At 41.7% G+C, this 25,805-nt stretch overlaps 1 protein-coding gene across 3 annotated transcripts in view; it reads right to left on the reverse strand.

Moving 5' to 3' along the window:
- Positions 1-1,372: 1,372 nt before the first annotated feature.
- Positions 1,373-25,805, reverse strand: part of myo6b (myosin VIb) — a 37,133-nt gene continuing 12,700 nt past the window's right edge. For 2 of the 3 annotated variants that reach the window (XM_034576182.1, XM_034576183.1), the window contains 21 exons: positions 24,860-25,004; positions 23,271-23,428; positions 22,869-22,960; positions 22,328-22,400; positions 19,859-19,986; positions 19,010-19,105; positions 18,416-18,586; positions 17,334-17,372; positions 17,005-17,098; positions 15,845-15,975; positions 15,520-15,597; positions 15,296-15,425; positions 14,238-14,328; positions 12,968-13,118; positions 11,685-11,893; positions 11,507-11,585; positions 8,551-8,711; positions 5,610-5,713; positions 4,518-4,652; positions 3,270-3,488; positions 1,373-2,495 (listed from right to left, as the gene is read on the reverse strand). In XM_034576182.1, the coding sequence (XP_034432073.1) occupies positions 2,296-2,495; positions 3,270-3,488; positions 4,518-4,652; positions 5,610-5,713; positions 8,551-8,711; positions 11,507-11,585; positions 11,685-11,893; positions 12,968-13,118; positions 14,238-14,328; positions 15,296-15,425; positions 15,520-15,597; positions 15,845-15,975; positions 17,005-17,098; positions 17,334-17,372; positions 18,416-18,586; positions 19,010-19,105; positions 19,859-19,986; positions 22,328-22,400; positions 22,869-22,960; positions 23,271-23,428; positions 24,860-25,004 (2,684 nt within the window). In that variant the 3' untranslated portion in view covers positions 1,373-2,295. Of the gene's footprint in view, positions 2,496-3,269; positions 3,489-4,517; positions 4,653-5,609; positions 5,714-8,404; positions 8,456-8,550; positions 8,712-11,506; positions 11,586-11,684; positions 11,894-12,967; positions 13,119-14,237; positions 14,329-15,295; positions 15,426-15,519; positions 15,598-15,844; positions 15,976-17,004; positions 17,099-17,333; positions 17,373-18,415; positions 18,587-19,009; positions 19,106-19,858; positions 19,987-22,327; positions 22,401-22,868; positions 22,961-23,270; positions 23,429-24,859; positions 25,005-25,805 lie in introns of all 3 variants that reach the window. The other variant, XM_034576181.1, reaches the window with a different exon arrangement.

Below are 25,805 nucleotides of genomic sequence, written 5' to 3' on the forward strand. Positions count from 1 at the left end.
ATCAGGTCATCGTTGAGTCCAAGTGATGATTCAGCCAGATGCAATTAAACTCCCTATGGGTGCTCCTGATATACTAGTCACAAGAACATGAGGACCTTGACCTTGAACCTCCAACCACCAAAATCTGACCAGTTCATCTTTAAGTCCCAGTGAATGTTTGATTCAAATGTGAATAATTCAATTAAGGCATTCTTGAAATCTCGTGTTCACTAGAATGGGACGGATGGACAACCTGAAAACATAATGTCTAGAGGGCCACTGGCTGCCGCTTGTACAGCAGCATAAATATTGTAAAAAAGTCTTTACAGTCAAATCAGGGACATTTAAATTGAGAGTTTTTGTGTTGTTATTGAATATTCAGTGTCACAGCTGCACTGAAGAGACCTTTACGTCTGTTTATATCCAGCTGATCACTCGACGGCAGTGAGCCTCAGCTCAGTGACGACATCAGCCGTGCATTAGGCTTTGCTGTTTAATTAATCTACACACTAATCTTGTAAGCAGCTATTAGCATTTTGATGTCAGACCCAGTTACAGAGCACAGGCCACTAACAGCTGTGTTTCTAACTTAGGAGATATCTCCGGTAACAAGAAAGACAACTGAAAAAACGTGGGGAGCATACGTTTATTTCCTACAGTTTTCCAGAGCAAAGGCCAAAGTACAAAGAGGGAACGTATGACAGTGAGTCATCAGCTACAGCAGAGTCGACTATCTCTACAGTTTGTGTGTGAGATGTTCAGATTGTTCATGACACAACCAACAGCGGAGTCAAGTAATCAGATCGATAAAATATTACATGAACAAACACGCACACAACAATTACATTATTGTCTGTAAAACAAGCCCAAACCCACATAACTGCAAACAAACCTCTACACTTCTCCTCGTACATATCAAATAAACAATACAAAAAACGTGATCAAGGATTCAACAGAGAAAAGAAAAATAATGACAGCTAACAGAGAAAAGCAGGATACTTCAAACGAAAACTTTCCTCAAAAAGATTCTCTGGAAGAAAAATACAGTCTGCAACTACAAAGAGAAAAAGATTTAAAAATGAGCCACAAAGTTGTTTCTTCAATCTGATGTCATTAAATTTGTAGTGGATAGAACAGTGGTTCTCAAATGGGGGTCTGCAGACTCCTAGGGGTCTTTGCACACTGTCTGGGGGTCCGTGAAAAGTTTCCAGAGTCATCCATTTAAATTATCATGATATATTGGTATCCTGTGTTGACGTGGGGAAAATATTTGTAAGACATGTCTAAGAATATTTTTCTACAGTATGTTTGCCTATCTCGCAGGGCAGGGGTTCTGAAAGTGGGGACCGGGGACCCCCAAGGGTACTTGATGGGTTCCAGGGGGTCCCTGGCAAAAAAAGGGAATCATTTATTTTTTTATATAATTTCATCCAAGTAACACACTGATGAATTGTATGACTACTTTGGTCCCGGATTTCATACACGTCCTGTAAAAAAACATCTAAAACCCAAAGTCTTGTCAAATAGGGGTATGTGGTCAAATTTGTGTCAGTTAAGGGGTCTCTGAAGTGCAAAAGATTGAGAACCACTGTTGTGGAGGCTCCATGGATGAGAACCTCTAAAATAGAGAATAAAATTAAATACAGGACGAGATTATATTATGTGTAAATATAGCATCTGTTTGTTAGTTGTATGAGTGTCTATGATTGTCGTGATTAAGTATATAACATAAATCTGTGGAAGAAAACACATCCATCATTATCCGGCCGGGTCGCAGGGGGCTGGAGCCAGACAAAGTACACGAGTGTGAAAAATGAAATTATTGCTTCTAATCAAATCAGATGTATTTATAGACAGTGAATACTAATAGTCTTTATATTCAAATGACAACAACTTAAATGACTTGAACAACAAAACTGTTTCACAGCATGTCTACATGTTTTCTCTTTAAGTCTACTTGTTTGTCCCCATCACAGACTGTTAAGGTTCCAGGTTTAAAGCTACAGGCTACACACCAGTTAAGACTTCCTTGGTTTTAAGGCCTCATTACTTTCAATCACAGACTAAGAAGAAGCAATAAATGCTAACGCTGCACCAATGAAGTGTTCCACTGCAAAAATAAAGATATAAAAAGTAAATGAAAATAAACCAACATTAAAAATGAGATGATTCAGTATCTTTCTCTGTGGTAACCAACAAAGCACCGATGCACCGCGCTGCCCTTCACATGTGCATGTCTGTGAGTGTGTGTGTGTGTATCGGTGTCATGTTCCAGGACCAGACTGGTGCTGGTGTGCTTATCTTGTGCGCTGTGGTTCACTTGAGCAGACTCTGGAGCATGGCGGTAGCGTACGTGGGGCGGGCCTGCTTGTTCTCGATGGCTTTCTTGAGATACTGAATCCCGTCACAGCGTTCCCAGATTTCTTCAAACTGCCGGGGCAGGATCTCCGCCCCCCTCTTCCTGGTCAGGCCCGTCTCCTCCAGACTCAGCTCGCACATCTCCATGTCGTCTTTACCTGGGTGGTGCACGGAAAGTATCCTGATCACCACCATGGTTAGCCAGAGTGTACATTTATTTATAATATATATATATATATATATGTAAGTCATAAGAAGTAAATCCCAATGATTTCTATCTTTATAAATTATTAAGATTTTGTGTATATATAGTTCTGACAGGGAATTGGGTATTTTGGTTACTAAACCAACATTTCCAAACCTGAGATAAATCTGTGGCAACACAAGATGAAAAACATTCTGTGACACAATTATTACCATATTTCTTTTGTAAAATACTTTTATAATTTAGCCCTTTAAAATCCTTGAAAATTAAACTATTTGTTTTTATTTTTAATTAACCACAGAGACATAACATACGTTACCAAACAATACCAGATCAGACCGATACATATATTATCACAACCTTTTTAACAGGCCCGACAACCTGATTAGGTAACAAAGGAAGACAATAAATAAATAGACGAAAAATTATTTCAAAAATATCAAGATTATTAGGGAGAGAAAGAAAGAAAGAGAAGAAAAAGTTTTTTTTTTTAAGGTGGATTAGCTCTCATCAATGCTTAGGACTAACAGTACCACCTGTGAGGCAGGGACAAGTCGACTCTACATTTCATTTGTTTGCCCCAGGCCAAAGATGTTAGGAAACATTAGCATAAATGTTAAATTGGTAATTTGAAAGAAAATAATTGAAAAAAAAAGCTTACATGAAACCCTAAAATAAAGCAAGTATACAAACGTTTTTAGAGATACGACCGAAGCTGCTGACTCACCTGAGACCAACACAATGGGCTGTTTGTCTGGGTGAAGCTCCATCTGTCTGGCTATCCAGGGCCCATCAAAGTGGGCGTACCACCAGCCCTTCTTTTTATTCTGCGGGTCCTTGTACTGGTCCGCGGGCCGGATGAAGGGAATGCGGAAGTAGCGCTGCTGCCGGTTCATGGCCACTTCCTGATGCTGGGCCGTCATCGGAGGAGCTGGGTTCTGTTCGGCTGCAGAGGGACAGCGAGACAAAGTGCGATCATTTGAACATTCGATGGTTTGTTTATCTCCGGAGTAACATTGTAAGAGGGAGTGCTTTCAACAAAACATCTCTTATTTAGGTTTCAAATTTGTTTTTTTCATCTTTTACTTTCAGCAAAAACAAACCGAGCCGGGCAGAAAACAAAGATTAAAGCTTTCAAAACATAGAAAGATCACAAAGGACCCAGGAAATGCCCAAGTAAACACTGCAAGGGAACAGCCACGTAAAGCAGCTTTTAGCCTCTTATGAAATGGCTCTGATAAGAGCCCTGGTGCATCAGCGGAGGCCAAGAACAGGATCCAGATATAAGACGAACAAAGCGCAGCCAGTACGACTTTCAGGAGCTATCATATCAAAAGAGAGAGGCAAGTAAATATCGTGAAAGTAGAAGCTACGGGGAATCTAATGTTCCTCCTTCCCCTTCAAGTTTAATGTTTGTTATTTGAGACGAAAAAGAAGGGGAACGCAGAACGCGTGTGTGTGTGTGTGTGTGTGTGTGTGTGTGTGTGTGTGTGTGTGTGTGTGTGTGTGTGTGTGTGTGTGTGTGTGTGTGTGTGTGTGTGTGTGTGTGTGTGTGTGTGTGTGTGTGTGTGTGTGTGTGTGTGTGTGTGTGTGTGTGTGTGTGTGTGTGTGTGTGAGATGCTCCATGCTTGGTTGAGCTGAGAGTGAAATGAGCGAAGCAGCGAGCTGTCACACAAGCAGTCGCTGAACCTGACGAGCCATGTCTGGCAGTTACTTGCTAATTAAAAACAAATATTTCTGACGGAGCCAGACAGAAGGTGGCTGCATTTTGAGCCGTTTTGGCGTTTCGACGGCTAATTGAATGTTAGAAAACACAGGCAGGCTATTTGAGCAGAGGCAAAAGCGGAGAAAATAAAAGTCACCCGGAACCTAACGTACCTGGAGGTGAGGTGTGAGGGAACACAGATCAGTGCTCGTATCCGCAGGTGAAGCATGTCATGAAAGTGTACTACTGAGAGGACTTTGTACCACTAACCATAATCGGTGATAGATTTCGGAGCCCTCTGGTCACTGCCGTCATCGTCGCGTTTCTTGTTCTTGGATTTCCACGCGTGATACACCTTCAGGCGACGGTGGAACTCCTCTCTGCAGGCCGCCAGCAGCTCGATGTCTGAGGAATCAAACAGCGGCACCAAGCATGAACTCGTGACGCAACATGAAAGTATGACAAACTCATAATGTTAGTGAAAACAAAACAAATCCTGGATCTACACCAAAATAAAATGGGTTCTTCCCTGACCCATACTGCAACCTTTCACCAAGTTTTGCGGTTATCCATCCGGTTATTGTTGTGTAGTCTTGGTTACAAACAAACATGTGAGGTAATAAGGGGTGTGAGGGTCTCATAGCACAGTGTGTTTTCATCCCTGTTATATAAAACATGACTTGTAGAGAACATGATCAGTCAGACTCCTCACACAACTTTTTGATATCACCACCAGCACCAGCACCAGCAAAGCAAATGGGTTCACAAATTAGCCAACTGTCTTCATCAGAGAGTGTAACACACTGTATACAGTGGCACTTATAGAAGCGTCGTCGAGGGAGCCGGCAGAGAGCCTTCTGCTTTTCACACTGACTGACGAGCGGCTAGGAGAGGGCAGGAGTCTGCCATCCTCCATAATGGCGATAATTTCCTCTCTCCCCCCACTAAAGCGAATGCTGATGAGCCACAGCAGCTGTGGGAACTTCCTCGAATCGATCTTTTGATTTTCTCAGCCAAGACATCTCGTGTCCACATCTGCAGTCTCAGCTCTTTAACAGTCACTTCAGCTACTCAAAACAAAATTACAGAGAGGGAAAAAGTGCCAGAGTGCAGATGGAGAACTTGTGTTTGTGTTTTTAGAGTGTGCTGCGCAATTTCTGGATGAGAAAAGTGACAAAACATGAGCTGCTGCTGAATTATGTAACGCGGGGGCTGCAGGCTGTAAATATATTCGTAGTGAAGCAGGGCAAAGAGGTGTGTCACTAATATCTCCTCCACCTCGCAGTGTTCGTCCCGGCTGGTTCGGCGCACATACACTTTTTTTTTTGTTGTACAGCTTGAGAGTGTTTAGGGATTTCTCACCGCAGGAGGTGTTGATGACATCTCGCAGCTCGGCATACTTCCACTTGCTGAGATCATACTTCTTCACACCAGCGGCGGCTTTCGTAGCCTGCACCTGGGGACCTCTGTGGCAAGGAGGAGACGAGCACGGGCGAGAGAGGGGAAAAAATATGCATGTGTCACTTCTTTCAAATTCACCATAGAGGCTGGTCAGACAGCAGGGGAGCGGAAGAGCGGAGTCTGTCCATATTCTCACATCCTGCTGTTTCAACTCCACTTAAAATAATGCAAAGCTATTCTGATGTTACAATTTGCCAGATGCCTGCTCACTGTACATCTGCTGGCGTTGTCAGGGTTTTTTTATGTTAGCGAAAACGTGAGATGACTGGAAAAAGCAGAAAGCCTGCATTACTTTATAAATCAAACCGACCGTGCAGAGTTTCAGCTGCTCACACGACTGCTGCAGCAGGTCTGATCTCATGTCTCCTGCCTCCCTGCTGAGCTGGAGCTGCTAATTCAATAATACAAAGGATTTACCTCCTCTATTTACAGTCAGCATGGCTGCCACTGTCTCAGCGTACAGGATTACGGATCTACGAAAAACCTCAAGCAGATTACCCGGCCATTTGCGTTTAATTCATACTGACTGGAAAGATGAAACTGAGTCTGGCTGAGACTTGCCAGCGAGGAAGTGGAAGTGCAACGAAGGCCAAAGGCTTTTGATTGCAGGTGATCATGAAATAGGTGATTTGGGGAAGAGGAATCTGGGGGAAGGGGAAGGTGGAGGAAGAGGAAGGTGGGGGGAGTCTGAGGTCTCTAGGTCAACCTTCAGCTACATGCCAACAATGGCAGCCAATGCGTGTGTTTATGTGTGTACTTCTGCATGCATGCCTTCGTGTGTGTGTAAGTTCTGGTGTGTGCACATGCAACACTAGCCTTACAACAGGAATTGTATGGAGACACATGTGTGGCCCCTTGGGTGCCTGAGCCAACACTGACACGATTACAGGCTATTGGATCAAATGTAATTCTGTTTTCACTGCAGATACAGGAGCGCACAGAGAGAGAGAGAGAACTTCTCCCGGCATTAAACACAGAGCGGAGCTGTGGAAATTAAGAGACACGGATAATGAGAAAGTATCCGAGTTCAAATTCAGATTATGGTTCAGGAGTATGAAGGGCGTGGTCCTACAGTATACTGTGTGTGGGTGAGAAACGTCAGAGCTGTGTCCGAAACAGTGGTTTCAGTTTTCAACTATGAGAGCCCAAAAAAACGCTTTGATATAAATGATTAAATACATACATGGAAAAGGCTATTTCTGTATTTCTATTTATTATTTCTTCTATTATCTTCTGTGTATTTCTACATTTATAATTGATATATTTATACTTTTCTACATTATTTATTTCTGTATTTATTTATATACATAAATAAATAGATACATTTTATTTTACTTTTATTTTACTCAACCCTTTTGTTAGGCCAGTCAGAGTCAGGGCCCCTCAATAGCTCCAAATATTATATTATCTGATACCATTTAAAATAATAAAAAATGATCCTATGATATTTATTCTGCATTTTTTAACTGACTCTTTTAATTACCTATAGTTTATTTGTCTGTATGTCAGCAGGGTTACTCAAGAAATACTGAACCTATTTCCACAAGATTTTCTGGAGGGGTGGGGTATGACCCAAGGTTTGAACCTATTCAATTTTGGAGCAGATCTGGATAAACAGGCGGATCCAGAAATCACTCATTTTAAAATTGGTATTATTTGCCTTTTTTTTATACTTTTCAGAAAATCTTTGTATATCTGATGTGCGACCTGATCACAATACATGCAATATGGTGATTACACTTAAACATGTTGAGATAGGGAAATGGTCTTGGTGGAGGTGTGTGCTCGCCAAACGACCTTCTACCTGCGTCAGAAACAACTCGTTCATCTGCCAATTAAAGGACAAAGCTCATTGGGGTGATATTATTTCAATCGTGAGCCCAAACGGTTGTTGTCAACTTGTTTAACTTGTTTCAGCTCCGCTCTTATTGTAGATGAGCCTGTTCTGCAATTAATAAAACACCCTGAGTTGTCCCCACCTTTGTTATTTCTGTCTCTGTCTGGATTTGTTGTCTGGTTTCTACTTACACACACAATCACCACCAGTGTTCAACAGAAGAATGTCATTCTGCAAATGTGATTTTATCTTAGTTGTAAAAAACTAAATCAATATTGTGAGCTGTTGTTGTTAGGGAGTAAGTAAAGATTCAAATTAAAATCCACTAAAATCACAGATGGGATTGCAGGTTGTAGCAGATGGAGAATCAAGTTACATTTCTCTTGTAAATACCATACAGTTATGAAGCAGTTATAAACGATATATATATATATATAAATATATATATCTAGAGGACATGAGCACCTGACAAGCTACATTTGTTTACAGTGAGTGTCAGAGAGAGGGGAATCACATACATGGTCATGCTCATCAGCTTGTGTTGTGCACCAGCACTGCAAAGGAAACAGACGAGCTTTTAACACTGCGGACTAGTGCAGATCAGAAATGAATATTATTTTAAATGGCATAACTCATGATTCCTGCCACATAAAACACCAAACATCTTAATTTGACTGGTAATTTTTTTTTCTGTTGGCTTTGCATTGCTGGTGTAATCTTGCGTCTATTTTCATCAGCTGGGAGATTTAGTGCTATGATCGAGTTACAGACAGACAGTGAGGGAGGGAGGGAGTGATCATTGTTGGTGTTAGGTGTGCTTGGACATGGGCGGTCACGGAACGACCCAACGATATCTTACATGGCTCTGGCTGAGGATGAGGAGATAGGAAGATCTGAAAAAGTCTCTTCGCTGGGAGAAAACACAGCAACAGGAGACGCGGTTACACATGCATGTTTTACGTCTGCACGAAGGTGTGCGTTGTGTTCACACGTGCGGTGCAGTACCTGCGCAGGCTCGGGTCCAACTGGCCCTCCTCGGTGATCAGCTCCGCCTCGCTGTGGGCGATTCTCATGGCTAACTCCCTGTCTCGTCTCTCCTGCTCCACTATGGTGGTGCGTTGGACCTGCTCCTCACGCTCCAGAGCCAGCTGGACATCCAGCTCCGCCTGTATCCACACACACACACACACACACACACACACACCACAACATTTTTACTGTTATTGTGTTTATTCAATAAAATCTACTAAAATCTAGATCCTGTCTAATTACCGGTGCTGATATGAGTGCCAGACCCCTCATAACAGTTAGAGCTCTGCTGAGCTGTGATTAGACCTGTTTATCCCGGCTGCTGATAAAGCTTTACTGATCATTTGTCTAGACACAACCGAGAAGCATAAAACAACAAGGAACATTTGGTTTGACCCATATTCAAACTACAGCTTTTTATTTTGTGCATCAGAAAACGTATTAATTGTTCTTTACAGTAGAACTTGCCAAACAGACTGTGCTGTAAATGTATGAATCAATAGATATATGTATCCAGCTGTATCCAGTACATGCACCTTTCTACTTATAGAAAATGAAGTCCACAATGGATCCTTTTCTCTGAGGAGCTTTATAAATGAAAACCTTTCCAGTAAAGAATACATTATTCATGCTGTAGAATGGTCCAACCATCAGCTCGGATACATGATCAGACTGAAGCATGAGAAAACTGAAAACTTGGATGGTTTGAACAATGATCTGCATTTTACTTTAAACTCTAACATTTCTCTTGGTTCTTTTCTCTCACTATACATACATATAAACACATATTTGGAAAGAAAAGTCAAAAGGGATGCTACACACTCAGAATTCAAGGAAAATCCAAAATGAAAGGATCACATATAGAACTATTGAATACAATATTTGCCCCTTTTGCAGACTTTCTATGAATATCTGTTTAATTTGTATGTTTCATAAGGAAACAGCCAAGTCCCATTACCCATTTACAAAATCAATATCTCTACTGACTACACATCCTCTAATTCATCTTTTGCAGAATAAGAGAATAAGGCATGTGAGATGATCACAAAACAATTAGCAGCTCAAAAAATATGAATTACACCACTGAGGGTGATAAGGGTAACACTTAGGAAGCCTCCACTTTAGTGATGTTCCCCTGTAAGAAAGTAAACAGTAAAGTGAAGTGCACATTTCCCGAGCTCTGAGATCGGTTTGTTCATGTGCTTTGAAGTCGGAATGTGGAAAAGACATGAAAAGATTGTTGTATTTATGTGTTTAGAGCGTTTAAACAAAACCTTGACAGATCTTTTTAATATTTAGATAATAATGAAGAGCAAAGAAAAAGGCTCAGGTGTGAAACATGCACTTAAAAATGTTAAAACATGCAGACAATAAAAAATGTCTGGAGTTAAGCGCTTGTGAAAGACATAGAGTTTGCAAATGACAAAAGTAAAACATTTGACAAGTTGACATTAGAAACTACTTTTTAGAGCTGATTTTAAAATTATGTCGATTGGTTTGTAAGTGAACTTTAGGAGTCTTTTCCGACTTGCGATGACATTCACGTGAATTTACCCAGTCGGGAACTCGTTTTTCCAATTATTTTGACATCACATGAATGCACCAACTGCCCCATACATAACATTACTTTTAAGGACACCATTTTTAAAAGTTTGGAGAGAGGAGGAGTACGGTGCTAGACGGACCTTTGACACAGCAGAGAACACATGAAGTGCCACTGAAGTTACACATTGACAGAGTTCACTTCTGCTGCTTTGAGTCTTAGAGCTGGACGATAAAAACAAACTTTGTCTCCTGAGACACGTGGCCTATGACGTCCTGGTGCACATGTCCCACTGCTGTTGAGTGAATATAAAGAGCAGTGGATGTAGACAAGGTGGGATGTGCATGTAAAAGACGGATGAATGGATGTAAGGAAAGGCCAGGAGGAGGACCAGATAGGGGATGAAGTATTTCAGTGACGGGGGAAACTCGGTGGTAGAAGTGGAATCATCAATCAAGACCCCCCCGGAAAACCCTCAGGGAATCAGACCAATGTCATGACCCGGCCGTTGCCATGGGAGTCCAAAGAGCAAATGAATGTTTCAGTCGGAGAGGAGAGTTTACCGCTGAGAAGAAACATGAGAATCGATCTGGTGGTGTAGCGTTGTTTTTTTTTTCTGCAGTGGGATTCGTTTGTAAGCTCAGTATGGTGCTGTGTCAAATTCTTCTTCTACAGTCCTGACATCTGCCTGAAGGTAACTTATTGTTATGTTGCTGCAGAAGAAGGGACAGTTTTAGAAATATCCTTGGTGTGTTGGGATGCTTATGGAAAACTACTTGAATAAAAATGTATTCAAACTATTAAACGATCATATTTTAGTTGCAGATCCATTGTATGTCTACCAGTTTTACTGATCATCTGCTTGTTTTAGCTATATTGCCATTATGTATACTTTTGCAAATTCTTGTTGATATCATATGTTGAAAGGAGGTCATTCGGTGCAGCTTTAAGTTTAATATATTGAAGGGGACTGTTGGGCCTTGGCAGAGGTTTGCACTCCTCTGAGTGCCGCTCTAATTTGTTAACTGATTGAACTCTGATTAAATACTTTTAAATCCCAATCTCTATACCTGGAAAAACACAGTCTGTGGCTAAGCCCACTGAATCACTCAGTTTCTTTTATGTTTGGCCTTGAAACAGGGAGAAACTATTACATTTCAGACCCTGTTCACTTTACCAGAAACAATGTGACACATACTGTGGAAACCGAAGCACTGAAGTCTGGGAAACCATCTTGTGTAACTGTGATAATACTGTCCCCCTGCAGGGGAGTAGGGGTCCGTTACCTCACTGGGTTTCTAAACACATGTTGTGTCCTTTTCCTAAACTTTTGTCCTGGACTTTTCAACCTTTCAGCAGGAATCTACAACAGTAGAGGAAGGTCCAAACCTGTATAACTTTCTCCTCTTCTTCTCTCTTCTTTCTATCCCCTTCATCCTGCTTCCTCTTCAGCTCCATCTCTGCTTTCCTATAACGTTTATAGATAAAGAAAAACAATCTTAGATGAGACAGACAGCTTATAGTTTCATACATCTCCCATTATATAAACTACAACATTGTCACTTACAGTCTTCTGTCCTCTTCCTCCTGTTTGCGCCGCTGCTCCTCCTTCTCCCTCCTCTTCCTCTCTTTGTCCATCTCCTCCTCGATGTGCTTCAGCCTCTCGCCCTCCTCCTCCTCCTGCTTCTTCTTTTGCATGGAGGAGAGCAGCTGCTCCGAGCGCTTCACCAGCCCCTGGTACTCTGTGTCGATCTCTTTCCAAGTCATCACCGTGGTCTACGATTGGAGAGAAGGAGCGTGACAGGTCACCATCACAAAATCAACACAGACGTTTTAAATTGACTTCATCTAACTTTTGAATCAATTCTCATCCTCGAGCCTCGGTAGAGTTCAGAACCCTGGGTTGGCTTTGAACACTTTCACTACAAGGTGTTTGTGGATAATAATATCTGGTGAGATTCCCGCAGGACGCCCAGCACAGTAGTCTGAGTTTTGTTAAATACAAGTTTTGTCTAGTGGCATTTAAGAGAGAACGACAATCTTTCACTCATTCTGACTTGGCACGCACTCATCAGTTACCATGGCACAACTTTCCCATGTGGCAAAACAAATGGAAGCTGCTGACTGACACTCCGCCGCCACAATGCTGAGCCCCCCCCGCTATACTTGTCAGACAATCGGTGAGGGGAGAAGAGGTCACAGCATCGTGAAGATTCATTAGAGTGACACAGGGAGGGAAGATGACAAGGTCTTGTCCCCAACGTATAGAGGCCTGAATGACAGCCATTGGCACCTCCTGCATTATTCATTCAGCGATGCCATGCCGGGAGCGATTTCTGAGCACGCACGGTGCCACGAGTGTCCACAGTGGGGCTGCTAATGGGCCAACAGAGGAACACAGGAGAAGAGGGGGAGGTAGAGGGGAGAGGAAGGGTCAAGAGTCACTGGTGCGTGGGTGTCAATCAGGATACCTTGAGGAACCCATGAGCATTCCAGTCACACCTGATGATTCCATCCAGGTGACGCAAGCGAAATCAGAGCCCAGATCTCTGCATAATAATCGAATGCGTTTGTGATGATGTGCTGCACCTGGAGGGTCCAATAAGACTGGTGCTTATTGCACAGGGAGAGCTGGGATTTCATGAACCCAGTTTGATAATCTAGCAAAACAGCCTCACTAAATTAAATCATTGGAGAGGAGAGTGTTTTCTCCTCCGCCCGGCTCTTCTTTTGATCCCGAGGTTATGAGAGAATGAACAAGACAGGGACACGGGGTACTTCAGAAAAAGGCAACGTGTACAATGTTGTGGGGGGGGGGGGGGGCTACAGGAAGTGAAGGCAGTCACTCACCTTTATCTTGGCTTGTAGAGCGTCAATGGAGGAGGCCAGCTCCTGGACCTGTTTGGCCATCTCCTGTTTGCCCTCCTTCAGCACGCTCACCACCTCGTTGAACCGCTCCATGTGTTTCTTCAGACTCTGAACCTTCACCATACCATCGATGCTGTGAGGAGGGAAACATGCTTTTAAGAAATTGGAGAACAACAAGAGTTTGATTCAAATGGACACTGATTTAAAAAGTGACACATTTCTTATAGAAAGAAATTCTGAGTGTTAATTTCTCAGCTGTTACTGAATATGAAATACATTTCTAAAACCATTTTCGCTAATTTTAACATTGAAACTTCTTCCAAACTCCAATTTTTATGTAATTTCGATGTTTTATTTTCTCTTCCTGTAAAACATAAAAATATTTATGACGACTCATCTTGAACTCAGGTGCATAAACATGAATTATTCCGATCATATGTGATTTAGGGGCACTAGCTAACCCTGCTTATCATATATTAATACAATTTGCTCATAGGTCATAGGAGCAAGCAGTTATTTGAATGTCAGCTGACCAAAACTGTATCTACTGTATATCCCCATATAGACATAAATAAAGATGGACTGAAATGAATGATGCCCCATATATAAATATACAGTATATATATCTACATAAATATATCTATATAGTATAGATAGACAGATTGTTTTGTACTGTTAGAAATAACAACCTTCATAACTACATGTTCGAAGTGTTGAAACGTTTCTACTTAAACAATCTGCCACTCACAATTAAAATCTACTCCCAACAACCTTTCTGTGAAACCCATTATCTAAATGGCTGCTTTCACTGGAGCCATGTTTCCAAGTGCAACCCAATACGGCAAGTCGTGTGGTATTTCCCAAAGCAGCAGAGTGACACGTCATTTCACAACAGATTACTTTTTAGATTGATTTGAAGTCCTAAATGCACGATGTGGGAAAGTCATCAGTCATTCACCAAGCGTGAAGCCATTTGAATAAAGACAGAGAGAGTACAGGGTAAAATAAAAAATAAGAGGGCAAAGGTCACGGAAGAGAAAGATGGTTGGAGTGATGCATGTGTTCAAGTGTGTGTGTGTGTGTGTGTGTGTGTGTGTGTGTGTGTGTGTGTGTGTGTGTGTGTGTGTGTGTGTGTGTGTGTGTGTGTGTGTGTGTGTGTGTGTGTGTGTGTGTGTGTGTGTGTGTGTGTGTGTGTGTGTGTGTGTGTGCGTGCACGGGTGTGTGTGTGTGTGTGGAACAGGGGCAGACTCACCGTGGCTTGTGCTTCTTCTTGCACAACCACATGCGGACAGTCTTCTGAATCTTAATGCAGGCCAGAGCTCTGTACCTCATCTTGTTCCTGACTGTAGAGGATGCAAACAAATGGGTGTAAAAATACTTAAATATAAAAGGACACACACATCTGCACAACTTGAAATAATAACATCATTTCCATACTTGTCCTTAAGGGGATGAGAAGCATTTCAAGCCCAATGTCAATTTAAAGATTCATTTAAAATTCAAAATGCTACAGTCAAACTTTATTTTTAAAAATAAATATAGCAAAGCTGTGGAAATAATAAAGCTAATAACACAGCTACACTATAATACTATAATATTACTGCTATACTGAGTACTAAGAGTTTAGGAATTCACAAAAACAAGCAGTACGGAATATCGTTTGTGCACTTTCCCCTCACTGTGTCAAACCCACACACACACACACACACACACACATACAGGTGCAAATGAAACTGTAATAACAAGGTGAAGTGTTGAAGGAAATAAATGAGCGGGAACATAAATTTCCTCAGGTCGGGTCATGCAGAGGCAATGTTCTGCTATCAACGCTGATGTAGCTTCATTTGATGCTTCCACACAAATAAGAAGAGGCAAGCCTGCACTTTGTTAAATGGTGGGAATCAATAACCCGGCACGGGGTGTAATGGTTCAAGGAACTGCTTTTAAAGAACTATTCTATATCGCTGGAGGCTGCTGCTTTCAACGCGCAGAATGAATGGAAAAGTGTGAGATATGATTTGGTTTTGGCTGAAAGAGCCGTAAAAACACACTGTGAGGAAATAAGAAAGGATGAAATCACTGCAAAGTAAAATAGTTTAAAGGTTCAGTGTGTAAGAAATTGGATATAAAATAATCCTAATGATGTTTTCACTAGTGTGTAATCATCATAATCCAACATGGCGAGACAGGTCATTTTTGTAAATTTCAGAAATTGCTGGTGCATCCGATGTGAGACCTGATCTAAATACATGCAAGATGGTGTTCCACTTTCTTTCTCCAGACTGTGGCGTGTCGGGGGATTTCACGTACGTTTGATGACGGACAGGCTGCACCACTGGACTTTCTTCCAGCAGCTGCACATCAACCACTTGTTGACTTTCTCCAGCAGCTCTGCGAGGTGGTCTGGGTCAGACTTCATGATCTGGTCAAACTCCGAGAACTGACACACACACACACACACAGACAAGAGCACAGGAATGAAGGAAAACACTTGTGCAGATAATGACCTGGTAATTAGTCTCGAGGACCTTTACCTTTCCAGGGCGGAAGAACACTCTGGTCAGTCCAAACTTAAAGTCATTGTCGTTCAGCCCCAGAGCTTTGAACAACGCCTGCAGAGGAACAAATTCACATCCAGTGACACAGCAATATTATATAACTGGTAAAGAATTAGGGCACTGATCTGTTTATGTGAGTTAATCATTTTACAAATATCATTGGTTTTTTTTGCTTGGTACAAAATGCGCAACTAAATTGGATTTATTTCAAACAGATTAACTTGTTATTTAAACCCAACAGCAGTTTCAATGTTTCCACTGAAGGAGAAACTGTTCCTGAAAACAGGTTGTGTTATCCCACCTTGCAGAAGAGTCGTGGGTTCAGTCGTGTAAGTTTAGCTGGCATGTACTGTTTATACATGTTGTAGAGTTCGTGGAAGGGGGCTCTGGAGGGGAACCCCCCCTGCATCAGGTCCAGCACTGACACCATGCCTGATCAAAACAACCATTCAAGAAAACAGGGTTTTAATAAGGAAACTGGATCACCTGAGGAATTACAGCACACTACTGACAGGATTGTTCTGTTCCTGTCAGTAATGCACATTCATAGTTACAGTATTATTCTGGAGTAATTTAGCACAGTTTAAACTGGTTAGTTATTATACTAAGTGTCCAAATTGTGGGTTCAGCATTTACAGAAATAATTTAGTATGACTAGGAAACTAAACTATTAAGAACCGTGGCATTACAGTGAAGATGAACTGCACTAAAATGAAGTACAATAAATAAAGACAAATACCTTCTGAGGCTTTTTCAATCAATACTGTTTTTGAAACCATTTTGAGAAGCAGTGGGAATTACGTAAATTTACATATCCTACATTGCTGATTTCCTTCCTGAACAAGAGTCCAATATTTAACTCCACTTCTAGACACTGTTACTTTGCTCTCAGACGTGCACTTAAGTCTGAACATTGTCCTGAATTTTTCCAGAAGTGTTGTAAGTGAGAACACAAATGTAAGTCGGTTGCTCTGGACATTGGTAAAATATCCGGAAAATGTCCGAGTGAGAATATAGCAAGAAAATGTCCCAGCGAGCGGGTTGGCCACATTGAGGAAGTTTGTAACACGCAAGCAACAAAAAAATACAAATGTCTCAGAATGAAAAAGAGGTGTCATTACATGTAGAAGACACCGACAAAGATTTCTACTTGGAAAGAAAACGAGATTCAAGATAAAACTTTGATTTCTGCAGCAGAATTTATGTTGTCATGTCTCCTGCATGTTCTGCCCATCAGCCTGAATGTTCAAGACATTTTCTGTTGTTGTGAATTCGTCTGACAATCTCCTGCTGCCTTCTTCATGTGTGACAGACAGACTCAGGGAAAATATGTAGACCTGATTTTCCAGACGTTTTCCAGAGCTCAATATCTGAAAATGGCTATAGAAATATATTTGCACCAGGTTCTTAGGTGTATACATTCTAAATACAGACTATTATAAGATGTTTCAGTGTTGTTACCTGAGCACTGCAGCTGGGAGAGAATCAGAGCTCCTTCAAACTGGTGGCTCACCATCTTCAGGTTGGGTTTCACACAGCGGATGAAACTTGAGCCCTGCACACAACGAACATTAGTCGGGGAAAAATTGATCTGTCTCGACCCTGACATCTCAGGCTGTGTGTGACTAAAGACGTATATGCTCAATTATAGTCCTGCAATAAGCTGACATATTCCATTACATACTTTTGATTGGGGTGATATATTTTTCTACTGATTCAAAGCGTATTCAAAACGATTTTTTTCGACTGAATATGAAATGATGAGATGAGAGAAAGTGAATTTTACTCACGGTGCTGCGAAGCTTCTCCAGCAGCAGGTTCAGCTGAGTCTGTGGAAGCAAACAGACGAAACAAACGGCTTCACGATGACTTGTTTTAAAAGGTTTTGTCATGAACGTAGCAGAGACGGGAGGGAAAACTGGAAGGAAAACACAACATGCTTCAAACCCAGTATGCATTCAGGACATACCGTGCATGAATGAGTGATTTATGAATGAATACTGTTAAAAACTGAGATAAAAAGCCAAAATGAAGGGTGTGTAGCTGCCAATGGTTTTAGGAATCAAACATTTTTATTAAAATGAACTCATCCGGCACATCATCTCCATGCTTGAGTCGATGTCTCATGCATTTGTGAAGGTGCATAACAAGTGATGAAGAAAAGTCAAATCTGAAGGAGATGTGCAGCACATAGAAGTAAGTGACAACATCAGACTGGAGTTGGGTGAACGCTGCGCACTTCTATCTCACTCTGAACACTTCACCTCATTTTTTCTTTCCCTCATTCTTTTATTTCCACTCCTCCTATTTTCTGACTCCTACTCTATTATACCTCGAGCTGACTTTATCCAGCTTTATCCACCAAGGAAGGTTTTCTCAGAGGAAAGAGGGAGGGGGACTGGAGGAAACCTAAGAGGGGAGCGGTGAATGAGGTGCAGAGAGAGGGATGGAAAGAGGAGTGGAAAATGAGAAAAGTTACAGAAGAAGATAAGAGATGGAAAGACAGAAGAGTAGAGCAGCGTTTTTTAAAACACCAATTTTGCATTCCTGGGCACAACCTGCGAACATACATCGTGTTCCCTATTTTTAAAATATATTGTATGGTTATGTCTTTATTGGAATAGTCCAGTAGGATAAATCTCTGAGAAAAATAGATATCCAATAAAAAGATTAAATATATTATATAAAGGCCCCTGGAAATAATATATTTTATTATCTAAAAACGTTTATTCTTCCTTTCAGACTTTTTCAAAGACAAATTACAAGGTATTATTATAGAGTAAAAATGAGCAAGATATTTTTTTTTTTAAATCAGCTTTCGGGACTTTGACAATGAGAAATGACAAGTGTTGACTTCACCAGTCGCACTGACCTTGAACTTGTTGCCGACGCTGATGAAGCCGAGTTTGCCTGCCTTCTGTTTGGAGTCCTTGGTGTTGCTGGAGTTCTCAAACAGCTCTCGAACAAATTTGTCTTTGGACTCAGACACCAAGCTCTCCAGGGACATGTGCAGGGCATCATTATTCTTCTCCACAAACCGGGTCTGCGGACATACACATGCATACACACATTTACATGTATGTAGCTGCAGAGCTTTAGACTAAAAATCTATTAAAATGCAAATAAATAATGCGTCCATCCCTGCAGCAAACAAAAACACTTCACCACAGCTAGTTTTTATTTGTGTAGGAGATGTGCTGTGACCTTTGTACCAGGTCCACAATTGTGATAAACCTCAATCTACTAGTCAATTATTTAATTAGCTGATCGAAAGATGATTAATTCTGAAAATTGATTATTGTTTTTCAAGCCAAAAATTCCCTATTTCTGTTTTGTCATTGTGAGCGTTTGCTGTTTTGTATAAACTGAATATCCTAAGAGTTTTAAATACATCCCCTTGAGCTTTAGGAAACATTTTATAGCATTTTATGACATTTTGCTTGTACAAATTGAAAAACACCGTCACCGTTTCATAGCAGACGGCTCCAGCAAAGTGCCGGACGATGAAGCCCTCGTCATCCCGGAGATTCCTGTGAATGGTCAGCTTGGACTTTCTGGGAACCTGAGTGGGAGAGGAAGAAAGCAAATCATATTTAATGACAGCGCTGAAACAAACACACATATACATTGATTTTACTCTGATCGTATCCATCGACATCTCTACAGCAGCAACAAGGCATCACAAACTGTCTACAGGGAAATTGAACTTGTTTAATATGTTTACTTGCATGGATATACAGGGAAACAACTGCACACAGTCAAGATATGTTTTGTGAGTTTGTACCACATTCATCTTGTGTCTCAAGGATTATAAACAACCACTTTTCTTTTATTTCTTGAACAGAAAATGTAGCAAGCAGCATTTTAAAGCTCTAATAGCTTCGTCAGAGAGGAATCCATAAATCTTTTTTCCTTCAAGTGTAAAAAACTTAATGGTAGAAATGTATATTGAAGCACATTAGAATTCATGTCTTTTATTCTATTTCATGGAAAGAAGAGTTTGTATTTGAATGTGGTTGCAGCGCCTCTTATCTTCAGCCTGAATCGGTGTCAAGGCTACATTTTCATGCTTGCCGAGATACAGGCACTGACAAAGAGGGAGGGAATGGAACTGTGTGACAATCACAAAACCTGCTGTAACGCACAGCCGGAGTGAAAATCGCCACAATGGCAGAACCGCGGTGCAGCTAAATACACAAAAGAAAGTGAATAATGGCAGGAGAGTGGAGAGAAATAAAGGACAAAAGGTGAGAGATAATAAGAAGCGCGGTGGAAGAGAAGAGGAGAGGGAGGGAGTGTGGGAAAGAGGTCTGACCGTCAGTCTGAAGTGGTCTTTGTGTTTGCTGTGAACGACCAGAGCAAAGTGTTGGTCGCTGGCCTGCGGGAGTCGGTTCTCTTCATCCAAAATGTCCAGGATTCCCACCAGCTTTGCCTCCACTAGATCTGGAAACAACAGATATTTATCCATCAACCACAGCGCTATGATTTGTGTTAATGTACAGTATATACCGTGTATAAGAACTTCAACTTGGCACGTCGAAATCCATAAGCATCAACAAATGTTTACAGACATTTTCATGGATGATATCAAAACCCATGAATCTCTGCTAAAGTATTCAGGGAAGAACAGCAACCGCAAGCTGTGTTTCAATTCAGGGGCCGCATGTGAAGTCCGATACCATCAGAGCGGTGCCACGTAGGCTGTTCAATTTCAAAGGCTGATCACCACATATTGATCGATGCTTTCCTTTAATTGAGATCTTTCTTCACAGCTCTCTCTACCTCTCTTTCACTCGCTCGTGCCAACACAGACACACACACCAACTGACACACTTGTGTACTCAGACTGGGTAAAAACAATATAACTTGGTCTCCGTGAACACAATTGACGGACGTGTTTTTGCTTTTATAGAGCAGGGAGGTGATATCCGATCACGAGTAGTACGACATTATTCTGTTCATATCGCTTCCCACCATGTGAGTGATGTCAGAAGAAAATGGCCGCCTTGTCAACATGGTCTATTATAATGTACAAAGACCTTTGACTCGACGTTTAGTTTCCGAAAATGAGATTTCTCGGAGATTTCCACTGTTTACTGTTTCTGAATGGGAATATTGAAAGCACTGAATATGTTCATCAGGACGCTCATTGAGCTTCATATCTGAATAATTCATGCGTCTCGCTGTGTTTGGAAAATAATCTAATAGCCAAGGACCTCGGGAAAAAAAAACAAAAATTTGCATGGCCAAGCACCTGTGCATAAATCCCGAAGATTGATGGGTGAATTAATGGCCAACCCAAACGGCCATTTGCAAGTCATAAATGTTATTCACGGTTGTCAGTTAACCTCGCACCCGAATAACCACAGCCTTTGAAATACAAATCAAACTGCTTCACCTTGCTACACTGACGACTTCATCCCATTAATTTGAGGATGCATTCGAGGACGGGGACAACAAAAACAAGGTGCTATCATCTCTCCGGGTTCTCGCGGCACAAAAGGGGACAAAAAACCCACAAATACGCATCACGCCTGCTCCCTTCACACAGACGGATATGCCAGCGTCTTGGATAATGAGCAGTTGGTATTTTTGCCCCCCCCGACAGGTGTATTTTCTGCTGCTGTGACGTGTAGCCCAGAGCCCAAGGAATGGCCCGATTGAATGTCATGTGGGTGACCTGATACCACACTTGAACCAACCTCAGTACATTTGTGGTGTGTGGGCTCTGCAGACCGCCACGTCTCCGTCACTACATTAAAGGCAGCGCTTCATCTTAATGATGTCCCCGAGTGTCACTCAGTGATGTACCCACGGTGCGAGATACATGTAGATATCAACACACACACACGCCAGGACACATGTACCTTTTTGATCATTTGAAACCACATCAAGTCAGCCATCTTAGAAATAGATGTGTTCAAGGTCTTTTATTTTCCTCTGTCTAGGAGGGGATGTGTTTTGTTTGGCCACTGTCATCTGCTGGTTTGTCATCAGGATTTCGCAAAAACTACAGAACGGATTTTCACAAAACTTGGCACAAGGTTAGGACATGGGCCAAGACAGAACCCAGTAAATATTGGTTGAGATCAGGAGTTTGCATCATTGCAAGACGTTTTCACCAATTTACCAGGGAATAATCAATCGATCTTTATCTTGGCTAATTTAGGGAACTAATATCTATGAGTTTGTGGAACTTGGTGCAGTTGGATTGAATTTAAAAGGACTGACGGCCCTTAGTAGAGTGGAGGTTATGTTTTGACCCCTGTCCGTTCCTTGGTTGGTTGGCTTGTATGTTTGTATGAATGTAAGCAAGATTTCACAAAATCAACTAAACGAATTTCCACGAAACTTTTTGGGAGGATGCGGTATGCGTCAGGGAAGAAGCCATTACATTTTGGTGCAGATCTGGATCAGAGGCCGGATCCAGGAATTTGTATTCGTTCTTTAACATTACAAGATTTTTTTACATTTACCCCAATTTGTCAAGGAATAATTCATAGATATTGATGAAAAAAATCAGGCATATTTAGAGGACTAATATCTATGAGTGTGTAAAATTTGATGCAGCTTGATGGGGACTGTTGAGTGATCTACTGAATGCAATTCTAGTTTTCTACCTTGAAACTTTTTCATTTTCATCATTTTTCATCAGACAGCGACACATCTCATCAGGGAAATCATGAACTTTTGAAAAGAGGCTGTCCACACAGAAATTTAATAAAAACTAAAAAATCAATGCACACAGTTTGAGGGTCAGCCGGGTTTCAGGAGAGGAACTTACCTATGCAGTCCTGATTGTCGACATAATGGACCTCATTCACGCCCAGCCCTTCCCTCTGATACAGCTCTTGCTCCTGCACAGACAAGTCCCAAAGTCAAAAATCAACGCTGGAAATACCGGTTTGAAAAAGAGGTTTAATAATCAAATATTTAGTGGCACCTCAAAAAACAAACAAACAAACAAACAAACAAACAAAACATCAAACCCGCAAATATGCGATTCAGTTAATGAGAAAGAGGCCGAAACCAGAATTGTGGAGCATTAATTGGAAACCTTTGGAAGAGAATAACGCTAAGAGATCACAGGAGGAAGAACAAGCCTCGTCGTGTCCCTAGAGAAATTAGCGTTCTAATGAGAGAGCGCACGGGAGAGACGCAGGGAAAACATGCACGGAGGGAAAGCCAGAAGGAGCTCGGAGCCCCAACCACCTCCTACTGGCAGGCGAGGGTTTGGCTTGTGAGTGACATGACATGGCAGGTATCCCAGGACAGAAGAGGTAAACCACACCGAACCACCCGAATCCAGACGCCGGATCACCCACCTCTTTGAGAATGCGCTCGTTGAAGAACTGCTGCAGTTTCTCGTTGCAGTAATTGATACAGAACTGCTCAAAGCTGTTGTGCTCGAAATACTCTAAACACAGGAAGCAGGAACAAAAACACATTTCAATTAAATCCAAAATGAAAAACATTAAAATGCTGTGTTAAATATGGCAGAGGAGGAAATTAATTCTCTAAGCAAAGTGGCCTGGTAATGAAGTGTGTTTGTGTGTGTGTGCATGAGGGTTCTTATATTAGGAAACATGCTGCACAGATAAGTGCATCTTTAGACTGAACAAACCAATGGGAGCACAAACTGCCTCTGCAAGCTGCAAATTTACAGATTGGCAAAACTTTGTTGAGCTAAATCTCCATTTTGTAGACCACTAGCTGCATTTCATTACCGAACCCAGCGATGTCCAGCACCCCGATGAAGTTGGACGAGGTCTCGAAGGGGAAACACTGGTTCACCCGCTTGACCACGTGATCGAAGAGCCGGCTGTACACGGCCTTGGCCAGGGCGTCGCGGGCGTTGTTTGCTTGTTCCACCTTGAGAGGCACCCTGCAGGGACACACAAAGTGGGGCAGAGACGGTCCGAAAAAAACGGGGTCATTGCCGGTCGCCTATTAAATCCCTCTCTTTTATCTATTTATTTTTAAATCAACCCAATTTCCATGTGACAGCAAAAGTTACGCCGTCTCAACGTGACACATTTTGCAGCGTACGCGCCATTACCCTTTCCGAACTTAACAGTCAAGTTAGGCGACCGCTTTAAAACGAGGGTTTCTGAGCCGGAGAGAAACGTATTAAAGCTAAAGTTTGAACCTTGAACCCGACAAGGCTCTCTGACGACTCTTCAACACCTTTTATTTTGAATTATTGACAGGGGTTGACTGTACAGGCAAGGTGCAGATCCTCAGTGGCCCAGAGTTCAACTCAGCTCCCCCAGAGGATGAAGTGGATGAATTTAAAATGATATGGTCTGGTTTTTTTTATTTTTTTGCTATGATCTCTCTTTACTCACTTTGATCCTTTTCTCCTTTTCTTGTCTCAATGAGGGAAAAAAACAGTCGGATATTACAAACGGGAATATTCCACCACATCCTGCCTCTCGTGAGAATACACAAGCTCTTTTATGCAGCAAGTCTTTTTCGAGATCCTTACAATTAACCTCAGTGGCAGGCTTCTTTTTCTTTTTCTTTTTTTATCAGATACAATGCTTCATATGCACACTAGTTAGATACACCCCTCATCCCTGGTACCATCACATCCACCGTCCCCCCCCTGTGTTACCCTCAGCCTCCCATTGGGTAGACTGGGGCTTAATGACAAAACCCCTAAGCTCCACCTGCTCCCCAGACGCCGGGGCCTCTACTGTACAGCGGCCATGCTCGCCTGCCTCCTCAGATACGAGCTGCATTATTTATGTGGAGAAAACACTTCCAGGCCAGGCAAGCATCTGGCCCCCCTGAAATATTAATCCACCAAACGTGCCCCCCCCCATCACTCAAACACCACATCACCACCACAAGTACACAGCAGCAGTGCCGGTACTGTGCCATATTCCCCCTCTGTACATGTGCCTTTTAACCTGCGAGTAAAACACTTTGCAATCATGCACAAAATAAAACCACTAGCTCTATCATATACTACTCTCTCATACTAAGACCATAAAATAACAGGCTTAATTCAGTGTCATAATAAAATCTCATCATCTTGCTCGATAAATACATCTAAAGACTTTGCAGTACAGGAAACAACTGCTTATCCAGTAACTGTGCCGTTTAAATTCCAGTTGGTTAATCTCCGTCTAAGGAGAATAAGCCGTTTTCAGATTATGAACTCATTGCCTTCACTTAGTTCTGTTCATTTTTGTTTGTAAATGACGGCAGTGGCTTCTGCAAAAATCAAGAGAATATCAAGCTGATTTTCTCCATTAAAACCCAAAAAAGGAGCCTTGAATCGTAAAAGGCTGAAAACCACTGGTCTTACTTGATAACTGTTCCTTTGGCGCCCCCTGCTGTGGTGAGCATGACTCTTGTTGTGAGGCTGACGCGCAGATCGTCCTGGTCCAGACCGAGCAAATCAGCACAGCACTCCAGAGTCTGGCTGCACTGATTTTTTAAATGACATCCACCTGAAACATACAGGAAATATAAACAGTAAAAAAAAAAACACATACAGATTGTTGTTGAACAAAATACTTATATTGTCTTTCCTTCCAATGCATTTTCAGGGAAATGTTAATTAATACATCATGTCCCGCTTCCTGCTCGCTCCACCCCTCGCCTGAATGTTCTGACCTGGATAATCTCCTGCTGCGTTCTTCATATGTGAAAGACAAAGGTTCATGTCTGAATTCAAATGGTGAATCTATACTTAAAAAACCATGATTAACTTAATATCTTATATCGTTTTCTATCTTTTTTTATTCTTCTTTTACAAACTAATGTGAGTGAAGTAAAGAGGTCATAATTAATGGCACCTTCCACAATCAGAGGTCTAATGTGAAGGTGAATGGGGAAATTCAGTTGTGGTCGTTCAGTGTATTGAGGAAGGAACTGTTGACAACTTCCCTTTAAAAGCCGTTGTCGTGTATTTTTTCAATCTTAAGAGACATTGACTGTATAGACAGAAATATAAAGAATGAACAAGAAATGAGAGGGAGAGAGACATCGTGGTTGCCGAGGTAACAGAGTTGCGATGGTGTTGAAGGACATAGCTCTGGTTGAACAACACATATCTGTAGAATTTCATTTACTGAAAAAAGACAACCAAAAAACAACTGATGCCGACTTATTGAACCTCTGATGGATACTGTGGCATCAAGGAAGTAACGCTTTCCTACTTCTACTTTCTAAAATAGGCTAAAACTAAAATACCCCTGCAGTGAGCTCTAGTGACATTTGTTGCCAGAACCCAAAAATGTATCTTTTTT

Source organism: Hippoglossus hippoglossus, chromosome 22, assembly GCF_009819705.1.
Source record: "Hippoglossus hippoglossus isolate fHipHip1 chromosome 22, fHipHip1.pri, whole genome shotgun sequence".
NCBI classification, from domain to species: Eukaryota; Metazoa; Chordata; class Actinopteri; order Pleuronectiformes; family Pleuronectidae; genus Hippoglossus; species Hippoglossus hippoglossus.